We start from the raw sequence: 18,406 nt of genomic DNA, 5'->3' as shown, positions 1-18,406 counted from the left end.
TTGGTTTTGGAGATCCAAGTATTGAAACTAGAGGACTGCCCCATACCTGGTTCACACAGTGCTGGGTCAGACCCAGCAGGGGTTCTTTCACATTGGACTCCACTGAGAACATCCCCAACTTCTGCTCATTTTGATGTGAACCTTGGACAATTTGGCATTTCCCTATATGTCAGACACATCTTGATAGTCTCTTGTGACATTGTGACTCTACTCCAAAGTACTTATTTCTCACAGTGAAAGAGGACATTGTTACTACAGAATCACTTGCAGCTAGAATTCTGAAATACACTCCTAGTCTGTTACTCCCTGTGTATATGCCCTAGAACTCAACAGTTCTGCCTCCCAAGTTGGAATTGGCAGGTTTCACCACATCTAGCTTTCCTTCAAAATTTGAAATATACGAGTCAAGCCTGGCGGTGGTGCCGCACGCCTTTAATCCCAGCACTTGGGAGGCAGAGGCAGGCGGATTTCTGAGTTCAAGAGTTTGAGGCCAGCATGGTCTACAGAGTGAGTTCCAGGACAGCCAGGGCTACACAGAGAAACCCTGTCTCGAAAAACCAAAAAAAAAAAAAAAAAAAGACAGAAAAAAAATATATGAGTCACTTAAGAAAAACATATCATTACGTGATTTCAGTTATGTGAGCACATTGAGTATTTCTTAGAACATTGGGTTTTCAAGCAGTACTAATCCTAGTACTGCTACCCTTCAAATTTTTACGCTTGTGACCTCCAACCATAAAATTACTCTCATTGCTATTTCATATTTAATTTTGCTGTTAAGAATCTATGACTAGTAATGTAAATATCTTCCCAATGGCCTTAGGCAACCATGTAAAAGGGTTCCACCCTCCCCTCACCAGAGAGGTTGTGACCCACAGGTCGAGAGTGACTGACTTACATCAGTCTGGATGGTACAGCCTGGTATATAACTAGGCTGAACAGTGTGTGCATTTTCATCACTGACAAATGCAGCCAGTATGTAGGTTATGGACACAAACAACTACTCAGGCTAACATTCAGCAACAATTATCAATCAGGTTGGTGTTACAGACAGTAAGTCTGACAGGATCTTTTTTTTTTTTTTTTTTTTTTGAGACAGGGTTTCTCTGTGTAGCTCTGGCTGTCTTGGAACTCACTCTGTAGACCAGGCTGGCCTCGAACTCAGAAATCCACCTGCCTCTGCCTCCCAAGTGCTGGGATTAAAGGCGTGCACCACCACTTCTGGGCTGTCTGACAGGATCTTAAGGTGCCAAGATGTAACTTGTTACATCTATACCACTGGAAAGTTCTGCAAGGTACTACCTCTTTATCCATTTGCTTTAAAGTTCTCCATCTCTTTACTCAGTCACGGTCCTATAAATTTTCTGCTAAATAGAAGCAAATGAAATAAAACCATCCTGCAGAAATGAAAAACACAGTTGCCCTCTCCTGACAGCGATAACCAAAGCAACCCCAAGACCCTTACTCGCTTTGTTAGGCAGCAATCAAGGCCAAAATACTGAGTTTAGACTATCTGCTGACAATTTTTCTTGTTTATTTTCAAACTTGGAATCAAACATCCAAGCACTGGGATTGAATGAAGGCAATGTACCACCACCACCTGGGCCTCAAATGAAGTTCTTTCACTTATTTTTGAAACAGGGTCATGCTTTATAGCCCTGGTTATCTAAAACTTGCTATGTATGTAGCCAGGCTGGGCTCAAGCTTACAAAGATGTACCTGCCTCTGCCTTCCCAAGTACATGAAATGGATAAAAATGTGTTCACCACCTTGCATGACCCAAAATGGCTTTTAATTTGTAGTTAACCAAGTCTGCCTTGTTTTTTATTTGCATAGTCTAAGGTCAAGCTGGTCAACTTTGAGGCCTGTCCATTGTTTGAGTCACTAATTACTACTTCAGCCCATATCTGAGGATTGGAACAAAAGGCGCCGGGCAGTGGCAGCACACGCCTTTAATCCCAACACTTAGGAGGCAAAGGCAGGCAGAGCTCTGAGTTCGAAGCCAGCCTAGAGTACAGTTCTATGAGAGTCAGGGCTACCCAGAGAAACCCTATCTCAGAAAGGCAAAAACCAAAGCAGTGACCGTGGGGACTAGGAATGTCACTGTTGGTAAAGTGCTTGCCTACCTATGGGCTAGAGAGATGGCTCAGCGGTTAAGAGCACTGATGAAGTCCTAAGTTCAGTTCCTAGCAACCACATGGTGGCTCACAACCATCTGTAATGAGATCTGATGCCCTCTTCTGGTGTGTCTGAGGACGGAGACTGTACTCACATAAGATAAAAATCTTTAAAAAAAAAAAAAAAGTGCTTGCCTACTATGTACAAAGGTTTGAGCCGAAGCACTACATAAACCAGGTCAGGAGACTGGAGGATCAAAAATTCAAGGTCATTTTTTGGCTACCAAGGAAGTCTTAGGCTAGCCTAGGCTACCTGAAAAACAGTTTTGAAGGAACAGTGTAGAAATGTGGATAAACAGGTCAGAGTGTTTGCTTGCTCTTCTAGAAGACCTAAGTTCAATTCCACACCCACATTGTATATTTTCAAAACTGTCTGTGACTCCAGGACATCAGACCCCCTCCTCTGGTTTCCATGGGCACCTGCACACAAAATAAATAAAAATAAATAAATAAATAAAAATAAATTAAAAAAAAAAAAAAGCCGGGTGGTGGTGGCGCATGCCTTTAATCCCAGCACTTGGGAGGCAGAGACAGGCAGATTTCTGAGTTCAAGGCCAGCCTGGTCTACAGAGTGAGTTCTAGGACAGCCAGAACTACACAGAGAAACCCTGTCTCGAAAAACCAAAAAAAAAAAAAAAAACATTTTTAGAAAGGCATGGTGGCATACACCTATATGCCAAAGACTCGGGAGGCTCTGTCAGGATAGGCCTGAGTCAGAAATCAGCCTGGGTTTATATAAATACCTATATATAAAAGAAGAAAAAAAATAAAGCCCATTTTATTCCTTTATTTTGGCTTTTCAAGGCAGAATTTCTCTGTGTAGCCCTGGCTGTCCTGGAACTCACTCTGTAGACCAGGCTGTCCTGGAATGTAGAGATCCACCTGCCTCTTCCTCCTGAGTGCTGGGACTAAAGCCTGGCACCACTATACCCAGCTAGTAAATTTTATTCAAAACAAAAACATTTCTTGTTTAGGATGACCTGGAGAGATGGCACAGCAGTTTGCTGCTCTTCCAGAGGTTCTGAGTTCAATTCCCAGCAACCACATGGTAGCTCACAACCATCTATAAAGGAATCTGATGCCCTCTTCTGGCATGCATGTGTACATGTAGACCTACTAGGATTAAAGGTACATACCTTTGATCCTAGTACTTGGGAGGCAGAGGCAGACAGATCTCCAAGTTTGAGGTCAGCCAAGTCTACAGAGTGCATTCTAAGATCGCCAGGGCTACATAAAGAAACCCTATCAGGAAAACCCAAAACAAAATACCCATTCCCCCACCCCCCACCCACCGCCAGATACGACGGTACATAATTTCCTTAATCCCAATACTCAGGAGGCAGAGGCAGCCACATAGTGAGTTACAAGCTAGCCAGAACTACATAGTAAGGTGTCAAAAACAAATAAATAAAAATAAAAATTATTTTTTAGCAAGCTCTGTGTTATTCTGGAGACAAATTGTACACTAGGCTTTTGTTGTTGTTGTTGTGTTAACTGATGCAGGCAGACAGGCGTTTTCAAAGGAGTTTTACAAAAACAAGGAAGGGCTAGAACTCAACTCTATCTCACACAGACGCCACAGGACTCCTGCATACTCAACAGCAATGTTCAAACCCACAGGCACGTGCAGTGTGAGGGAGGAAAAGGGCTGAAGGCACAGGCTCATCACCGCATATTGACAAAATGACAGGTCAGTGTGTAGGCACTCCTCACCTAACCACACAGATCAATGACAGGGAAAGCAGGCTTAATCACTCCTACTCTTGACAGTAGGGCATAGGATTCTGCTAGAGAATTTCCACACCTGGGCAGGTTAACATACCTGGAATCCTAGAACTTGAGGGACAAAGGGAGGAAGTGGAAGCTATCTATCTTGGGCTACATATACATAGCAAGATCTGTGGCTGGAGAGATGTCAGGGGGTTAAGAGCACTTGCTGTTAGCTAGGTCGTAGTGGCACATGCCTTTAATCAGCACACGGGAGGCAGAAACGTGAAGCCCTGAGTTCACTAACAGCCTGGTCTACACAGCAAGTTCCATAAGAGTCAGGGCTACACAGAGAAACTCTGCTTTGAAAAACAAAACAACAAAAAATTAGTACTTGCTGCTGTTCTGGAGGATTTGTGATCAATCTGCTTGGTGACTCATAACCCTTCTAAGGGATTCAGTGCCTTTCCTGACCTTTGTGGACACTAGCACACAATGTGGTACACAGACATACATGTAGATAAGACATCCATACAATATTAAAAAAAATAACTGAATGTTTCCTTGCCTAGCTGGGGGAAGGTTGTAGAGGGGCAGCCACTGGACTAATAACTGTATGTGGATCCTAACCGGTTCTCACTATACAACCCAGGAGAGTCTCAAACTTGCAACCTTAGCACCCCGAGTGGGATTATGTGTGCATCCACTATTCACAGTGGCTAGTTTCTTTTCCCAGATACTGAAATAGACTGCTTCACTGGGGAGACCCAGGTGGAGCAGTTTGATACAAAGGAGCAGTCTCTTTATCTCTTTTAAGACAGAAAAATCTTTTGGGTGAAGTTTAGGGACTGCTGAACCAAGACAAAGGGCGCTTTCCCCATGCCAGCCCCGAGGTCCTGCTGCAGAGGTGTATTGGTCAAAACTAAGGCCTGATTATCCCTAAGGTACCACCACCTCTCCTACTGTCTTAGGTGAGTGGATTAATGGTAGCAGCCCTCTTAAAGGCCTAATTTCTGCAAGAAGCAGCCTAGAGGCAAAGACCAGCCCTCCCTACCTAGAAATTGAGGGCGTTAAGTTGAAGCAGTCAGTGTGAGTTCTCAACACCCCAGGACTTCTGTAGTATGGCAGCACGGGACGGTTAATAGGTCCCATTTTCAGACCATGACTCCAGTCCAGTGCTCTGTGCCTCCCCAGTAGCTTTGCCTGCAGCACTGTCAATCAAGGGTTCAGACTAGCTTGTCCTTTGAGAAGGCTCACCCGATCCACCAGGGAGAAGTGCACAGCACCGGTATGGGGTCCACTGCAATGTTCTTTTGTCAGCCTCCACCCACCTTCCCCTGGGAACTCTACCTTAACCACACAGTGGCCAATCTCCCCGCACACAGGGCCTGCTTCCTTGACTCTCATTCAAATTCAAAAGTGGGAGAGGGGACAGAAACTGCACTTAAACTGAATCATCCATTTTATTTGATTTTATTTTGTCATGTGCTCACAGCATTTCTTTCTCTCCTCTCCCTGGCAGGTCACAGAGATAAATTAAAAATAAAATCTACAAGGAAAATAATTTATAAAAAGCACTTCCAGGCTCACGCTTGCTATCCCTACTGCTCAGTTAGGAAACCCCTCCTCCCTGCACAGGGAGGAGGATCAGTGCTTCCCCACCTCACCCCTGCTAGTCTGGGGCAGGCAGTACTCCAGAGCTGACCAAGATTGGGGCGGCAGTGGCAGTTTTTTTTTAAAAAAAAAAAAAAAAAAAAGGGCCGGGCGGTAGTGGCGCACGCCTTTAATCCCAGCACTTGGGAGGCAGAGGCAGGCGGATTTCTGAGTTCGAGAGTTCGAGGCTAGCCTGGTCTACAGAGTGAGTTCCAGGACAGCCAGGGCTACTCAGAGAAACCCTGTCTCGAAAAACCAAAAAAAAAAAAAAAAAAAAGACACTGTGGTCCTGGAACCATCTGGCTATCTTGGCGCTGCCCCTCACTGCCTCCCCCAAGGTCGTCTCCAGGAGCCCAGGCTAAACAGGCTGTGAAGAAGCTGCCTGAGCTGAAAGTCTAGGGGAGGGTCATCTCTGCCCCTTGCATGCACTTCTCATTTTCCTAGAAAGAAACCCAAAAAAGAAATCAAGACCAGACCTCGGGACAGAGGAGAAAAATCCCAAGTGTTTACACAGTTAACACGGAGTCTTTATGGCAAAGAGAACATTTAGCAGCTTTGAATATTGGGGCATTTCCTTTTTACTCAACACAAGCATCCTAGGCCCTATAAGTGTAACAGGGCACACGCCCTAAAAAAAATCAAAGCGCAAGAAATTCTAAGAGGACTAGGTTTTGTTGCTGGGGTTTACAGGCTTTTGTTTCCCCCAGTGAGGAGCCCAGGTGTTAGTAGGCAGAGGGGCCTGAGGGAAGAGTCACTTCCCAGTGTTGTGCTGAACAGTGCCTGGATGTCACTGGGACCTCTCCTCCACACCATTGCCTTCCCTGTTTAGACCCTGCAGAGGAAGCTGTAGGCCAAGTTCCAGATACTGCCAGAAAAGCACCCCACTCCAGAGCTGGAGGCAGCTAGTGAGGGTGGGTACCACAGAAGGGAGGAGAGTGGAAGAGGACAGCATCTCCATGCAGGCTCTGAGGACAGTGGGAGCCTCAGCTCTGGGATGGCTAGGGAGGGAGATGGCTGTGGCAGGGCAGTGAGTGACATGCTTGATGTTGGGGCTGCTGCAACACAGGCCTTGTAATCACTTCCTATACCCTCTGTCCTCAGGCAGCTGAAAACCAAGTAGGGATAGGCCCCCTACAGCTTCCCATTTTAGTAACTGAAACATTACAGGTACCATCCAAGAGCTTCTTCCCCTTCAGGGATCAAGAGTCCAGGAAAGACTTACAAAGCCCTTCTGTGGCACCACCTCTACCTAGGCCCACTGGAGTCACCTGCGCTCACTGCCTAGAATGCTGGCCAAAGCCCTTAACAGTCGCTCTGGGTTTTCTGACTGCTTTGATTTTAGGGGGGGGTCTCCTTCCTTTCCTCCTTCCAGGAATGAGACTTTCAACTACTTTCTCTCCTTTTCCCTTTGTCAGCTTTCACTCCACACAGCTCCTCTACCTCCTGCATGCCAACACTACCCTTCCCTCAGGAGAAAGGGATTAGGCTGGGACCCCAATCACCCAAATAGTCTGGTCATCCCTGCCCACTCCCAGTGGGGCAGCTGAGCCAGACAGCGCCTGCGCCCGCCTCTTCAGTGCACTGACCCGCAGTCATCCCATCTGAGAAGATATATTGGATAAGAAGGCATTTAAGTCCCCAACGTTAGGTCCAGGCCCAGCCCTTCTCCAGTTTCGGTCTTAGTGAGCGTCCACCCCCTGCCTCCCCAGGCTCACTTCCTCCGGTCCTTTGGCTTTCTCTCCTGTCGCCGGGCCTGCTGGTCAGCCATCGTGCGAGGAATGAGGAGGACACTGCCATCCCCAGCATACTGAAGGGCATACTGACTGGGTGAGTAAGGCCTCCCATTCTCATCCCGCAGCCGCCCAAACACCTCCTGGTACAAGCTTTGGACCTTCTGCTTCATCTGTCGCAGAGACCGCAGGAACTCTACCTTTTCTCGGAGCAATCGGGCTTTATCTCGCTGCAAGTCCTCCACGTCACGTTCTAGGTTCAGGATGGTGTCCAACTTACGCTTGCGGCAGTTCTGTGCAGCCATCTTGTTTTTGCCCCGGCGCCGGATGTCCCGGATGAGGCTCAGCTGGGCCTCACTCAGCTGGTATTTGGACAGCAGCTCATTGAATTCCTCTACAGGCAGGTTGATGATCTTGTCATTGGTGAATGGGATCTTCATGGCTCGGGCTCTGTGCTCATCGCGGCTCATCTGCTTGTCCAGGAAGTCAGCCTGCTTTTCCCTGCTACCTTTCTTGAGGGTGCTGGGTGGTGGGAGATCAGCAGAGTCAAGGGCACTGGGTGCCATATTGTATGTATGATTGTGGCCCACATGCTCTAAGTAGGGAAGGCAAGAGAGCTGAGAAGGATCCTGATAGCTCATGCGGCAGAACTTGGAGTATTCCGGCTGGTAGCCCACTGCACCCTCAGCCTCTTCTAGATCTAGGGTCTCAGAGTCAGAGCTGTAACCAACAGCACCCTCCTCAGAGAAGGAAGAAGAGGCAGAGGAGGAAGCGGAAGAGGAAGAGGAAGAGGAAGAAGAGCTCCCTTCAGAGCTGCTCAGAGAGGAAGGGCTATGGCTGGAGTCCAAGGAGAGGCCTGAGTCAGAGTCGAACTCCTCCTCGAGCTGGGAGGCCTGCACCGGGTTGAAGCCCTCCTCAATGGCCAGGTCCATCAGGCTGATTTCATCCAGCATAGCTTCATCTAACAGGCCCCCAAGGGGGTCAGGCAGCTCAGGGCCTGATGTGTCATTGGCCGTGCCATTGAGCTGGGATGGAAAGAAAAGCCCTGCTAGGTTGGTAGAGCCAAAGGTAGAGTTGAGACTGGTGGAGTTGCTGGGGACAAGTGGAAGCAGCGTGGAGCTGCTGGCCACAGGCAGGCTCTCCACCTCAGGGCTGAAGAGGGAAAAGTCCTGACTGCAGCCCCCCAGGGATGCCTGATGCAGGCTGACATTCTGGTTGATAGGAGTGTTGGGTGCAAGGCTGTAGTTGGTGCTAAGAGGGTCTCCAGGAGGGGCATTGTACAGAATTTCACTTGCTGATGTATTTACTTCCATAGCCTAGAAGAGAGAATTGTACCAGCATTCAAAAGGAACAGACTAACATCAGGTAGACCCCCCAGAACCCCCAAATGAAGAACAGCTCCCTGGGCAAAAGAGCAAAACTCTGAACAGAAAAGCCCCCAGCTTAAGCCAACAGGTCTGCCACAGTGGTTCCTAACTGTGAGTTTCGCCCGATGCAGAACGGACAGCTTCTGGGTGTGTGGCTAGATTCCCCTATCTTGGAGTGGAATGGAGTACACAAACTGAAATATTCAAATATAGTTCTGAAAACCTTGCTACAAAGCTTGCTGTGTGATCACAGCGCATCACCAAATGTTTCTGACCTTCCACTGCCCACACTTTAACAACCGAGGGCTAAAGGTAGCTCGGTGGTAGAGTCTGTGCCTAGCAGGTGCCCTGGGCTCCATCCCCAGCACTGCAAAACGTAAGTCTAACAGCAAAGGGTTACTAGATGGCAGTAGGCCAAAGGAAGACATCCATGGCTATAAAGCACGCTGTGAAAATGTCAGCAGCTCATCATCTGCTGCAGGAAAAGATGGTGCAACTCCATGACAGCCCATGCTCTGGAAGGCTCCATATTTTCGTTCCCTCAAGTGTCCCTATTTTGCTACTGAGTAGCCAGAGCAAACTGTTACCCTCTCCAGGAGGGGCACGTGACTACAAGCTGGGACACCCACACAGAGGCTGCAGGCTGTGCTTTTCTGACAACCCTACCTGCATTTCCATGATGGACATGAGGTCCTGCCACTGCTGTTCCAAATCAAACGGTGATTCTGTCCCCGTCAGAAGAGGAGACAGAAGGCTGTTCTCAAGGGCGGGGGACTCACTCTCACTAGGCACTGCTTCTGCGATGCTGGAAACGTCGGCTGGGAACTAAGGCACAACACAGAATTGCATGTGAGAGCACTACCTTTTGCTTTCTCCCAGTGACTCTACCATCTGGCTCCCCGTCTCTTTCTCTAACTCACCCTCAGCAGGCAGGCAGAGCTGGCCCTGCAGTAAGGATGTGTGTTGTGCAGGTTGTCCAGAGGGCTCTCTAGCCTGCCTCACCTCAGGATTCTCTCTAAAGGGCAGGTGACTGCAAGCAGCCTAAGACACTTTTCCAATGACAGGGCTGTCTGTTATTCCCCACTAGGCACCTGTGGCAACAGCAACTATAAGTATGACTGGCCTAGACCCTGGCCATCTATGACAACTGTAAGTCTGAATGGCCTAGGCCCTGGCTGCCTATAACTACTGTAAGTCTGACTGGCGTGGGCCCTAGCTATCTATAAAAACACCTTTTTTCCAGAACCACACTGTAGGTTTGCAGTGTTCCAGCCATTCTGAATGTCAGGCCTGAGTTCCCTATTCCCAGGACAACAGAAGGGATGGAGAAGTGTTCTAAGATGCTAGACACTTTGCCTGTCCACAGTATTAACTGTCCAGTCCATTATCCACCGTGCCTTTATAGACCCTAAGCCAAAATACAATCAGGTCCACTGCAAAGACACAACTCTGATCCAGAGCAAGTTTTCGGGAAGTGTGCCAGCATGGTGAGTCTGGGGAGCAGGAGACGGTGGACGCGCAGTACCTGTGCAGGGAAGCTCTCCCCAGTCTCTCCATCTACTAGCAGGTCTCCGGCCAGAGCTTCCGCGCCCTCGCCTGACCAGGTGTCCTCTTGTTCTCCTCCATCTTGCAGTTCCTTATCCACATCCTGCTCCTTCTGGCGATGACTGTAGTCAAAAACCTCGCGCCCAGCCCCCAGATCAATATCCTGTCGCCAAAGGATGTCAATCAGATCTATATCCTGAAAGACAGACCAAGATGACTTTAGCTTTCAAGTAGCCCCCCACCCCAGGGAGAGAGCTCCCAGTCCTACCCCCTCAGAGGTCCCACCTACTGACACTCCAGTTAGTCTTGGGTGGGTCACGCCCAGGTCTGTGCCTGTTAGCTTTCCTCCCTGCTCTCTCTGCACCAGCAAGACGCCATTCATTCCCAACCTTCCACCCCAACAAGAGCCATTACTAAAAACTACTAACATGTCTAGCATCACACGGGTTTTCAGGGTTAGAATGTGGGCCAGAGTCACACCCAAGTGAAAGGGCAGGGCTGTATCGCCTCTAAAAAGGAAGAGGAGGAAGCAAGAGACTCCTCTCATTTTAAGAGTAGGAGACCCTGAAAACACAGACTGTCTGACCATGGCAAGCAAGGGCACACTGCCCTGTGGAATTGCTTAGCAGTGACCAGGCTTGCATCAGCCTGTGGTGCCACTACATTTGCATAAAGGGGTGGGGTAGCCAGGAGAGGAAAATCCCTGCATTTCCAACCACCTGATGCAACCAATGACAATGGCTGTCTCCAGCCCTTCTACAGTCATTCCCGTTCACTGGCTGACAGCTGGAGTAAGCTGGAACATCCACAACTATTAAAGGCCCAGCCTCACCTCATGATCCCTGACAGAATTCGACTGATCCTAGCAAGCTGCCTCAAACCCAAGGGAGCCTCAGACAGTTAGATGATCCCCAGTACATACCCCACCCTTGCTTAGGCCAATCTCATGGTATCCCCTTACACCAGTGCTCCCTCACCCCTCCCATACCACACCCCAGCGCTCACCAGCTCCCCATCAGTCAACCCACTCAAGGACGTAACTCATCACTGCTAAACTGACTGCAACCTTGGGCATTAAAATGCCTCCTTTCACTTTGTTCTGTGGCTCCTAGACAGTTCCTGCACCAACTGCCACCCCTACTGATATCAGCCCAGAACCCCAATAGAGCCATGTGAACTTCCTATATATACCCCTCCCCTTAGGAGTCTTCTCAGCAAACCTGAAGGGACCCTTAAGTGTTGCCTTCCTTCCAGAAATTTAAAAGCATATACTTTCCACTGAAAAGTATCTTTAGACCCACCCCAACACTCTACCCCAAGCAGGGGCCGCACTCTTTCCTACCACCAACTACCCCATCCGAAGACCCCCAAGACCTCCCACATGTGCCTCTCCCTTCAGTCTCCCACCATACACCAACCTGAACAGAAGCCCTGGACCCAGGAGCAGAGGGGGGCTGGGCCACCCGGTGACCAGCCAGCCAAGAGTTAAGGGGCCTGTCTTTGGCATGGCCCCCACCACTGTGAGAGCTGCGGTCCAGGCGGGTCATGGTCTGCGAGAGGAGCCCCAAAGCAGCCGGTGCCGGTAAGCCGGACAGGGGGCTGCAAGGAGCTCGTGGCTTGCAGGAAGCACACCAGGCTGGAAGGGTGGCCCCTTGGTAGCTCCGAGGGGCCCGAGGAAGGTGCCCCGCCCGTGCTGCTGCCTGGGCGGCCCAGCCCAGCCCCCTTCCTCCATCCTGGAGCAGCCCCCTCCCACCTCACAACCCCAGTTCCACTCAGGAGCCCAGCAGCCCCCACCCTGAGCTCACCGCAGAGGCTGCAGTGAGTCGGGACTCCCACCCCATGCTCCGCGCTCACGCTGCAGAGGAAAGCAACTCCCTCCTGAGCCTATCCTCCCGCTCCTCCCTCTCCCCCTCCCCACGCCCCCCAAACTTGTTACCTAGGCTGCCGCAAGGAGCCAATCCCCTCCCCCTCCCACCCCGCAGGTCACTGCTGAGGCTGCAGAGAACCAATCCCCTCCCCCAGGTCAGCAGCTGGGGCTGCGGAAAGAGCCAATCCCCTCCCACTGTCGTTACCTAGGCTGCGCCGCGAGCCAATCTCCTCCCCCAAGTCTCCGCTGGAGATGCGGAAGGAGCCAATCCCCTCCCACCGCCTGTTACCTAGCTGCAGAAGGGAGCCAATCTCTGCACCAGGGCAGCTGGAGAAGCTGCCGCAAGGAACCGGCCCATCCCTGGGCCGCCTCCGTCTCCTTGAGGAGATGCACCCAGGGGCGGGCAGCCCCACCCAGCCCAGTCAATCAGCTGGGGTGGTGCAGTGAGAGTCCTGGGGGAAGGGGTGCCACTTTCATCCCTCCTGTCGCATCTTGCTCTTCCAGCCCACTCCTGTGACTGGGCAGACACTCCTCCAGAAGCTTCACTGAGAAACTAAATTCTTCGCTGGGAAGTGGAAGGAGTTTTCCCATTCCTTAAGAAGGCTATGGCTAAGTCCTCAAGGCTAGAGATCACAAGCCAGGCTGGGCAGGAACCCAGGGCAACCCAAGCCAAAAAAAAAAAAAAAAAAAAGGCCCAGGAGCTTTGTCACCCTACAACAGGCCAGACTGGAGGAAAGGGAAAAACCATTATTACATACATGCAGTAGGCCAGGCCTATCCCCTACCAAAAACAGAAAACAAACAAACAAACAAAAAACAAAAAAGTGAGAGAGAATTCTGAAGCCAGCACCTAGGGAGACAGGTTCTGAGCGGCGTCCTGGCCGCAGAGATGCCAGTTATCCACTTTCATTTCAGCTTTTTAAAAGAACAATCTGGGGGAGGGACTGGGGGTCAGGAGGAGGAAAAAGAGAGCATGTGGTGTCCAGCCCTGACTAGCACGTCTCCTACCAGGGGTGCCTGGGAGTAGGGGTGGGGGAGAGGGAGGTAAAACCTGACAGAATTGGAATTTAAAATCCCACTTCTGCCTTCCTGGATTTGCTTTCTCAAGGGGAGACAGAAATTTCTCATCACCACAACTCCCCCAGAGCCTAAGGTCAGGCCAGAGAGACAGTGTGTTCTCCCTTGGTTACAGCCTGCTTCTAACCCAGGAAGAGCTGTAAACAGGCCACCCCTTGCTCTGGGCAGGGTGCCAACCTGGAGGGGAATCCTATCTTTGACAAGCTTAAGCTATGGCTGCCCATCGAACAGGCCTGGCAGCAGGGAGCACTACCACCCCAGGGACAGTACCAGCTCCCAGTGCCTGTCACATGCTCTGGCCCTGGGTATTTTTATCCCCGAGCTGCTGTGGAGGAAATGTTGTTCTAGGCACATCATAATCCTCCCTCCCCTCCTCCCCAGCCCGGGTCCCTCAAGCATGACCCACCCAGCTTCTCAAGGGGAGCGGGAAAGGCCAGGTCAGAGAAAACACAACCTTCTTTATGGCCATGAAAAGGAAAGCAGATACCAAGTTCCATCCTATTCTGTCCCAACACACCCAGTTACATCCAAAAAATTCTATATTCCCCCCAAAAAAAACTCCCTGAAGGACAATATCAGTGCTAACCCTGTAGGGATCTCAGGAGACCTGCCCATGCCACTTGGGGCAGGAATAGGATTCTTCAGATCTCTGGACTTTAGAAGCCCATGTAAATGACAGAGTAAGGAGAAGCAGAAAAAAGGAGAGATGCCAAGTGTCACTACAAGACTCTAACATAAAGCCAAACAGTAGAACATGCTTGTAATGTCAGCATTTGAGAGAGGTAAAGGCAGGGCAGGAGAACTTCTGCAAGTTCTGGCCACCCAGATCTACACAGAGCAAGATACAGGCCAGCCAGACCATCTCAAAAATATTAAAATTTTAAAGAAAGATACAAGACCAAAAGCTCTAATAGGCAAAAAATGCTCCAGACCCCCATGATCAGACAATCCCAGCCTCTCTCACACAGATACAGCTGAGCTAGCTAATCTGCATGGCTTTCCCAATCGTAATCACTAACAATTGGGGTGAGATAAACTTATAGTTAGGCTGCCCTGAGCTGTTTACGACTGGCAGCAACACTGCTGGTCTTGCCTATCAGGTTCCAGTAGCATCCTTCCCCACAGCTGTGACAAAAATCACCCCTAGATGAGGACCACGGATCGATCTAATATAAACCAGCCTCTCTACCAGTCACTAATAATCAAGACAGCTGAGATAAGGAATAGGCTTAATGCAGGGAGACACAATCTGGTCTGAGACGGTGGGCAGAGGGAGTCACACTCTGCAGCAGCTTTCCACACTCATCAGGGCAGTGCATAGCCAGTGGTCCTTTGGAGGCTCCTAGGGCTAGTGGCAGACGAAAGCTGTTTGACTACTTAGGTAGGCAGACAGGGCAGCAATAGCTATTTGCATCACTAAAGAAAAGGAGCTGCATTCTTCTCTATACCCACAAGTTTGCCAGCCCTGTGCCAGGAGTTAAGATCACCTCTAAGCTCAGATCAAGCTGAGCTGAACACAGTACAGTTCTCTTCTAGCTTCCAGCCTTTTCTGCTCTACTCCCTGCAGCAGGCCTTTAGCAAAGAGTGCGAGCTTTGGCCTCTGCTGGCCAAGAATAACTACCAAAGTCTACCCCTTGGCTCAGGCCCAGGAGAGTTAAAGGGAGCTTACAACAACAAGCCTGACCTGGAGAACTTTAGGGTACAGTATTCATGTTAATAGTGTGTGTTGGGGGAGTGGAGGGAGTAGAAGTCAAGAGAGGCCACACAGTATGTCTTAGCAACAATATACACTCATTCAAAGCCCACCATAACATGGCCCCCTCCCCAACTAAAGCCTCTAGCAGTCATACAGAAATCTAAGCAGTAAAAACCCTGGTATGTTCTAGGCACCTTGCCCTGACAATACCCTCAGAGGTGGGTCAATGGTTCAAAACATAAACATTTTCCCAGCTCCCAACCCTGAAGTCAGACAATTCAGGCCATTCCCACCCAAGCAGTGCCAGAGGTCCAAACCTGACCCCAACCTATGCGGTTCTTCAAAGGACTCAGTGTAAAGTCAACAATCTTTCAGAACCAACCCGTCCCTTCCCAATGCCCAGGCCCACCCACCACCATAGGGTCACTAACCTCTTTGGTTAAGTCTCCACTGACAGGAGGGGCTACAGCCCCCAAGTCCTCCAAATCTTCACTGAATCCCTGCTCCGGTTCGCTTTCTCTCACCCCGTTGTCTGGGCCTGTCACATCTTGGAGGCCACTGGAACTCTCAAGGGCGAGGCCTGAGTTGGGCTGGCTGCCAGAGACAGACCCCTCCGGGTCCCGGTGAACCAGCCAAGCATTTACCTCAGTGGTAGGCACCTGGAACCTATCCAGAGCCCTCACCTGACTAAGGAGCCGCCGGGCAGTGAAGTAATTGTCCAGGTCTATGCTCTTGGGGTGGATCCCATAGCCATCCAAGGTATTCCTCAGGTTGTGGAACTGGGTCTGGGTATAGGCAGAGCTGGGCCCCAGGATGATCTCCCGGAGAGGGGGAAGCTGTGAGGTCAGGTAAGTATCCACGTCCACCCGAACCCCAATCAGACTCAGCAGAATGGTGAACTGGAGAAGTCCTTCGGTTAAATATTTCTTCAGAGAAAGCATTGCTGAAGGACCAGAATATTTATGCTTTTTTGTTTTTAAATCTTCCACAAGACAGATCAAGGCCACTGCTTTGCCACTTCAGCCAGGTTACCTTCCTCAGTGTGAGACCCTGTACCCCACCCTGGCACAACACAGGGGCTGAGCTCCCTGACAGCCCCGTGGAGCGAAAGCCACATTCACTTTTCCCTTCTGACACCTCACCTCACGAAGCTGAGCCTTCCTAACGCAGTCCAGGCTCAGGGCCTGTCAACTTACTTCACCACAGTCCACACACAGTCACTTTCGGATTCACATTAGTCGTCCTCTATGGAGATCCACTGCAGGCTTCTCACACCAACAGCTGATGGATTCTTTCTTTCCTCCTTTTTTTCCCCCTTCTCCTTCCTAAGGTTTATTTTCTTTGGCCGGAGCTGCAGGTCTTTGTTTTACTTAGGTCAGAGTGTCCCGCCTCCTCTGCACTTACCAGGGGGGTTTCCAGAGAACCCTGAAATGGGAGTCACAAGAACAACAAAATAAGATTCCATCCTCTTTACATCATGATCTTTCGGGGAGAAAGTTGGAAACACATTTAAAGGCTACTTTTACACGGAAAAACCAAACCAAACCTGTTGTACCAACTATGGAAGGAAAAGGAAGTTAACAAGCTCTCTCAGTTACTAAATATTAAATCTGCTATACTTTTTAAAAGGTCTTATTTGAAGAAGCAGACTGTGCAAGGCGTTCAAAATTATCTTACACTTTGTCTAATTTACCAACACTCTTAACAGAGCACATTACCCAGTTTCTAATTTTAGCACAAGAAGTCCGTTTCCTATCCTTAGAAAAAGTTGGTTTCCCATGTCATTGTCCTGTCCAACACTAAAGAGAAGGGAGAGATTATTACTGGGAGACTTTGAAAAATACATGGGAATGTTCAGGCCTCCATTTCACATGCCGTTTTGTTATTACAACTATGAAATCTCATTTCCCTTTCCTATCATTCTTTCGTTAAAAAAAAAAAAAATTTTTTTTTTTTTTAAATAAAGGACCAGCCTAATAGCACAGACCACTCAGAGTGTTGAATTGTGAAGATCGGGGGTTTGAGACCAGGATGGACAAATTAATAAGACCGCTTCAATAGTAAAAGTAAAAGAATGTATGGGACAAGGATACAGATCAGGGGTGCCTGATTAGAGGCCCTAGATTCAATCCCCAGTGTGGCAAAATAAAAGAATGGGGTGGGATACAGGAGGACAGTGGAAGATGGTGGGGCCTTGCTCCAGCTGGAATTTGAATTCGCAGGTTTTATCCTTATTCATGACCTTCTGAGCCACAGCAGAAGGATATGGCCAAGTTCTCAATCTAAGTTGCCAAGTGGGGAGAAGGTAAATCTGCCTTTCCATTTCTGATTTCTACTTCTGAGCTTCCATTAAGTTCATAAACTCCTCTGCTGTGATCCACTATCAACTTCGTTCTAAAGGTGAAGTGGGAGCTACACGTACAAGACACACACACACACCACACACCAACACACCCACGAGTACCCTCATTCGGTTAAGTAAACATCCCTGCTTTTGAAACCCGCCCATCCTCACGCAATTTATTTCTAAAACTCCCAAGAGCCACTTAAGTTTGAGAGAGCAAAGTTCTTCAAAGCCAAGAAGGCCAGAGGGAGAGCTCTGGCCCCAGTCTGGTCCCAGTCCGGTCCCACCCTGGCATACCCGAGTCTGGCTGGGACCAAGCTGCCATGCCCACTCTCGGCGCCGCGGCTCCAAGCTTTCTGGGACACCAAGCGACAAGTGCTACTTTCCTGGCCTTGACCCACCCTTAAAAGCGAGCCTCACCCCGCCCTCCGTTCCCGAGGCCCCACCCCACTCTCCAGCCCAGCCTCACCACGCCCTCCCAAGCCCGAGGCCCTTCTCAGTCCAGCCCACCCAGGAACACGCTTTCTGGTCAGCACCGCGTTCCTTTCCGGCCTTGTCCAGGGCCCGAGCCCGATCAAGACCCCTCTCGGCCTCCCGGGTCCCGCCTCCTGCTCCTCAACCACATCTCGCCGCCTCTTAGCCCACAAGCTCCGGCCCTGTTGCGCCGCCGCGGCTATCTCGTCAGGAAAGGGAATATCTCAAGTACCCGCTGCTGAGGTCGCAGTCTGCCGCTGCTGCCACAGCAGGCCCGCAGTCCAAATCCCGGCCTCGCCACCGCCGCCGCCGCCGCCACCTCTGGCCGGCCTGGAGCGCCCAGCCTCGGCTTCCCTCCCCGCCCCCTCCTTCCACTGCACTCGGAAACCCGCCCGCCACGGCCACCCCAGAAACAGTTGATCCAATCAGCTACCTGGGACTATTGCCGTCACCGGATGTCATTTTGATTGACAGCAAAGAAAACCCAATAGCCGAGTGTGTCTACGCCTCCTCGGCGCCGTCTTCCGGAGACTGACATGGAGAGAAGTCCAATGAGTGTGCAGGCCCGCCCCTCGGTATGGACCGACCAATGGAGTGAGACGAAGGCCCTAGTGTCCGGCATTCTGAACCCCTCCGCTGAGGGTCGGAGGCGGGCGGTGTTATAAGTTAGGTGATTCTCGCTCATTGTGTGCCTAGGAATGCGGTCTTTTAAGGCATAAAATAGAGCATTGACGCCGGAGCCCGAGATTCCTTCCTTGAGGGTTCCCAC

The 18,406-nt window shown here is 50.1% G+C and overlaps 1 protein-coding gene across 4 annotated transcripts; it reads right to left on the bottom strand.

Moving 5' to 3' along the window:
- Positions 1–2,365: 2,365 nt before the first annotated feature.
- Nfe2l1 (nuclear factor, erythroid 2 like 1) lies at positions 2,366–17,981 on the bottom strand. Of its 4 annotated transcripts, XM_028755076.1 has the most exons (6): positions 17,870–17,981; positions 15,251–16,244; positions 10,160–10,375; positions 9,301–9,459; positions 7,468–8,583; positions 2,366–2,597 (listed from the first exon to the last, which is right to left on the bottom strand). In XM_028755076.1, exons 2-6 carry the CDS (start codon positions 15,758–15,760, stop codon positions 2,541–2,543), a joined length of 2,058 nt encoding a protein of 685 aa, XP_028610909.1. In that variant the 5' UTR covers positions 15,761–16,244; positions 17,870–17,981; the 3' UTR covers positions 2,366–2,540. The 4 variants fall into 4 exon arrangements, with proteins under 4 accessions (XP_028610909.1, XP_028610906.1, XP_028610908.1 ...); XM_028755073.1 differs by lacking the exon at positions 2,366–2,597 and having other exon boundaries at positions 6,043–8,583; XM_028755075.1 differs by lacking the exon at positions 2,366–2,597 and having other exon boundaries at positions 6,043–8,583; positions 10,160–10,342.
- Positions 17,982–18,406: the final 425 nt, after the last annotated feature.

The sequence above is a fragment of the Grammomys surdaster genome, unplaced genomic scaffold, assembly GCF_004785775.1.
Source record: "Grammomys surdaster isolate TR1022 unplaced genomic scaffold, NIH_TR_1.0 126048, whole genome shotgun sequence".
Taxonomy (NCBI): domain Eukaryota; kingdom Metazoa; phylum Chordata; class Mammalia; order Rodentia; family Muridae; genus Grammomys; species Grammomys surdaster.
This window is presented reverse-complemented; position numbering and strand designations above follow the sequence as displayed.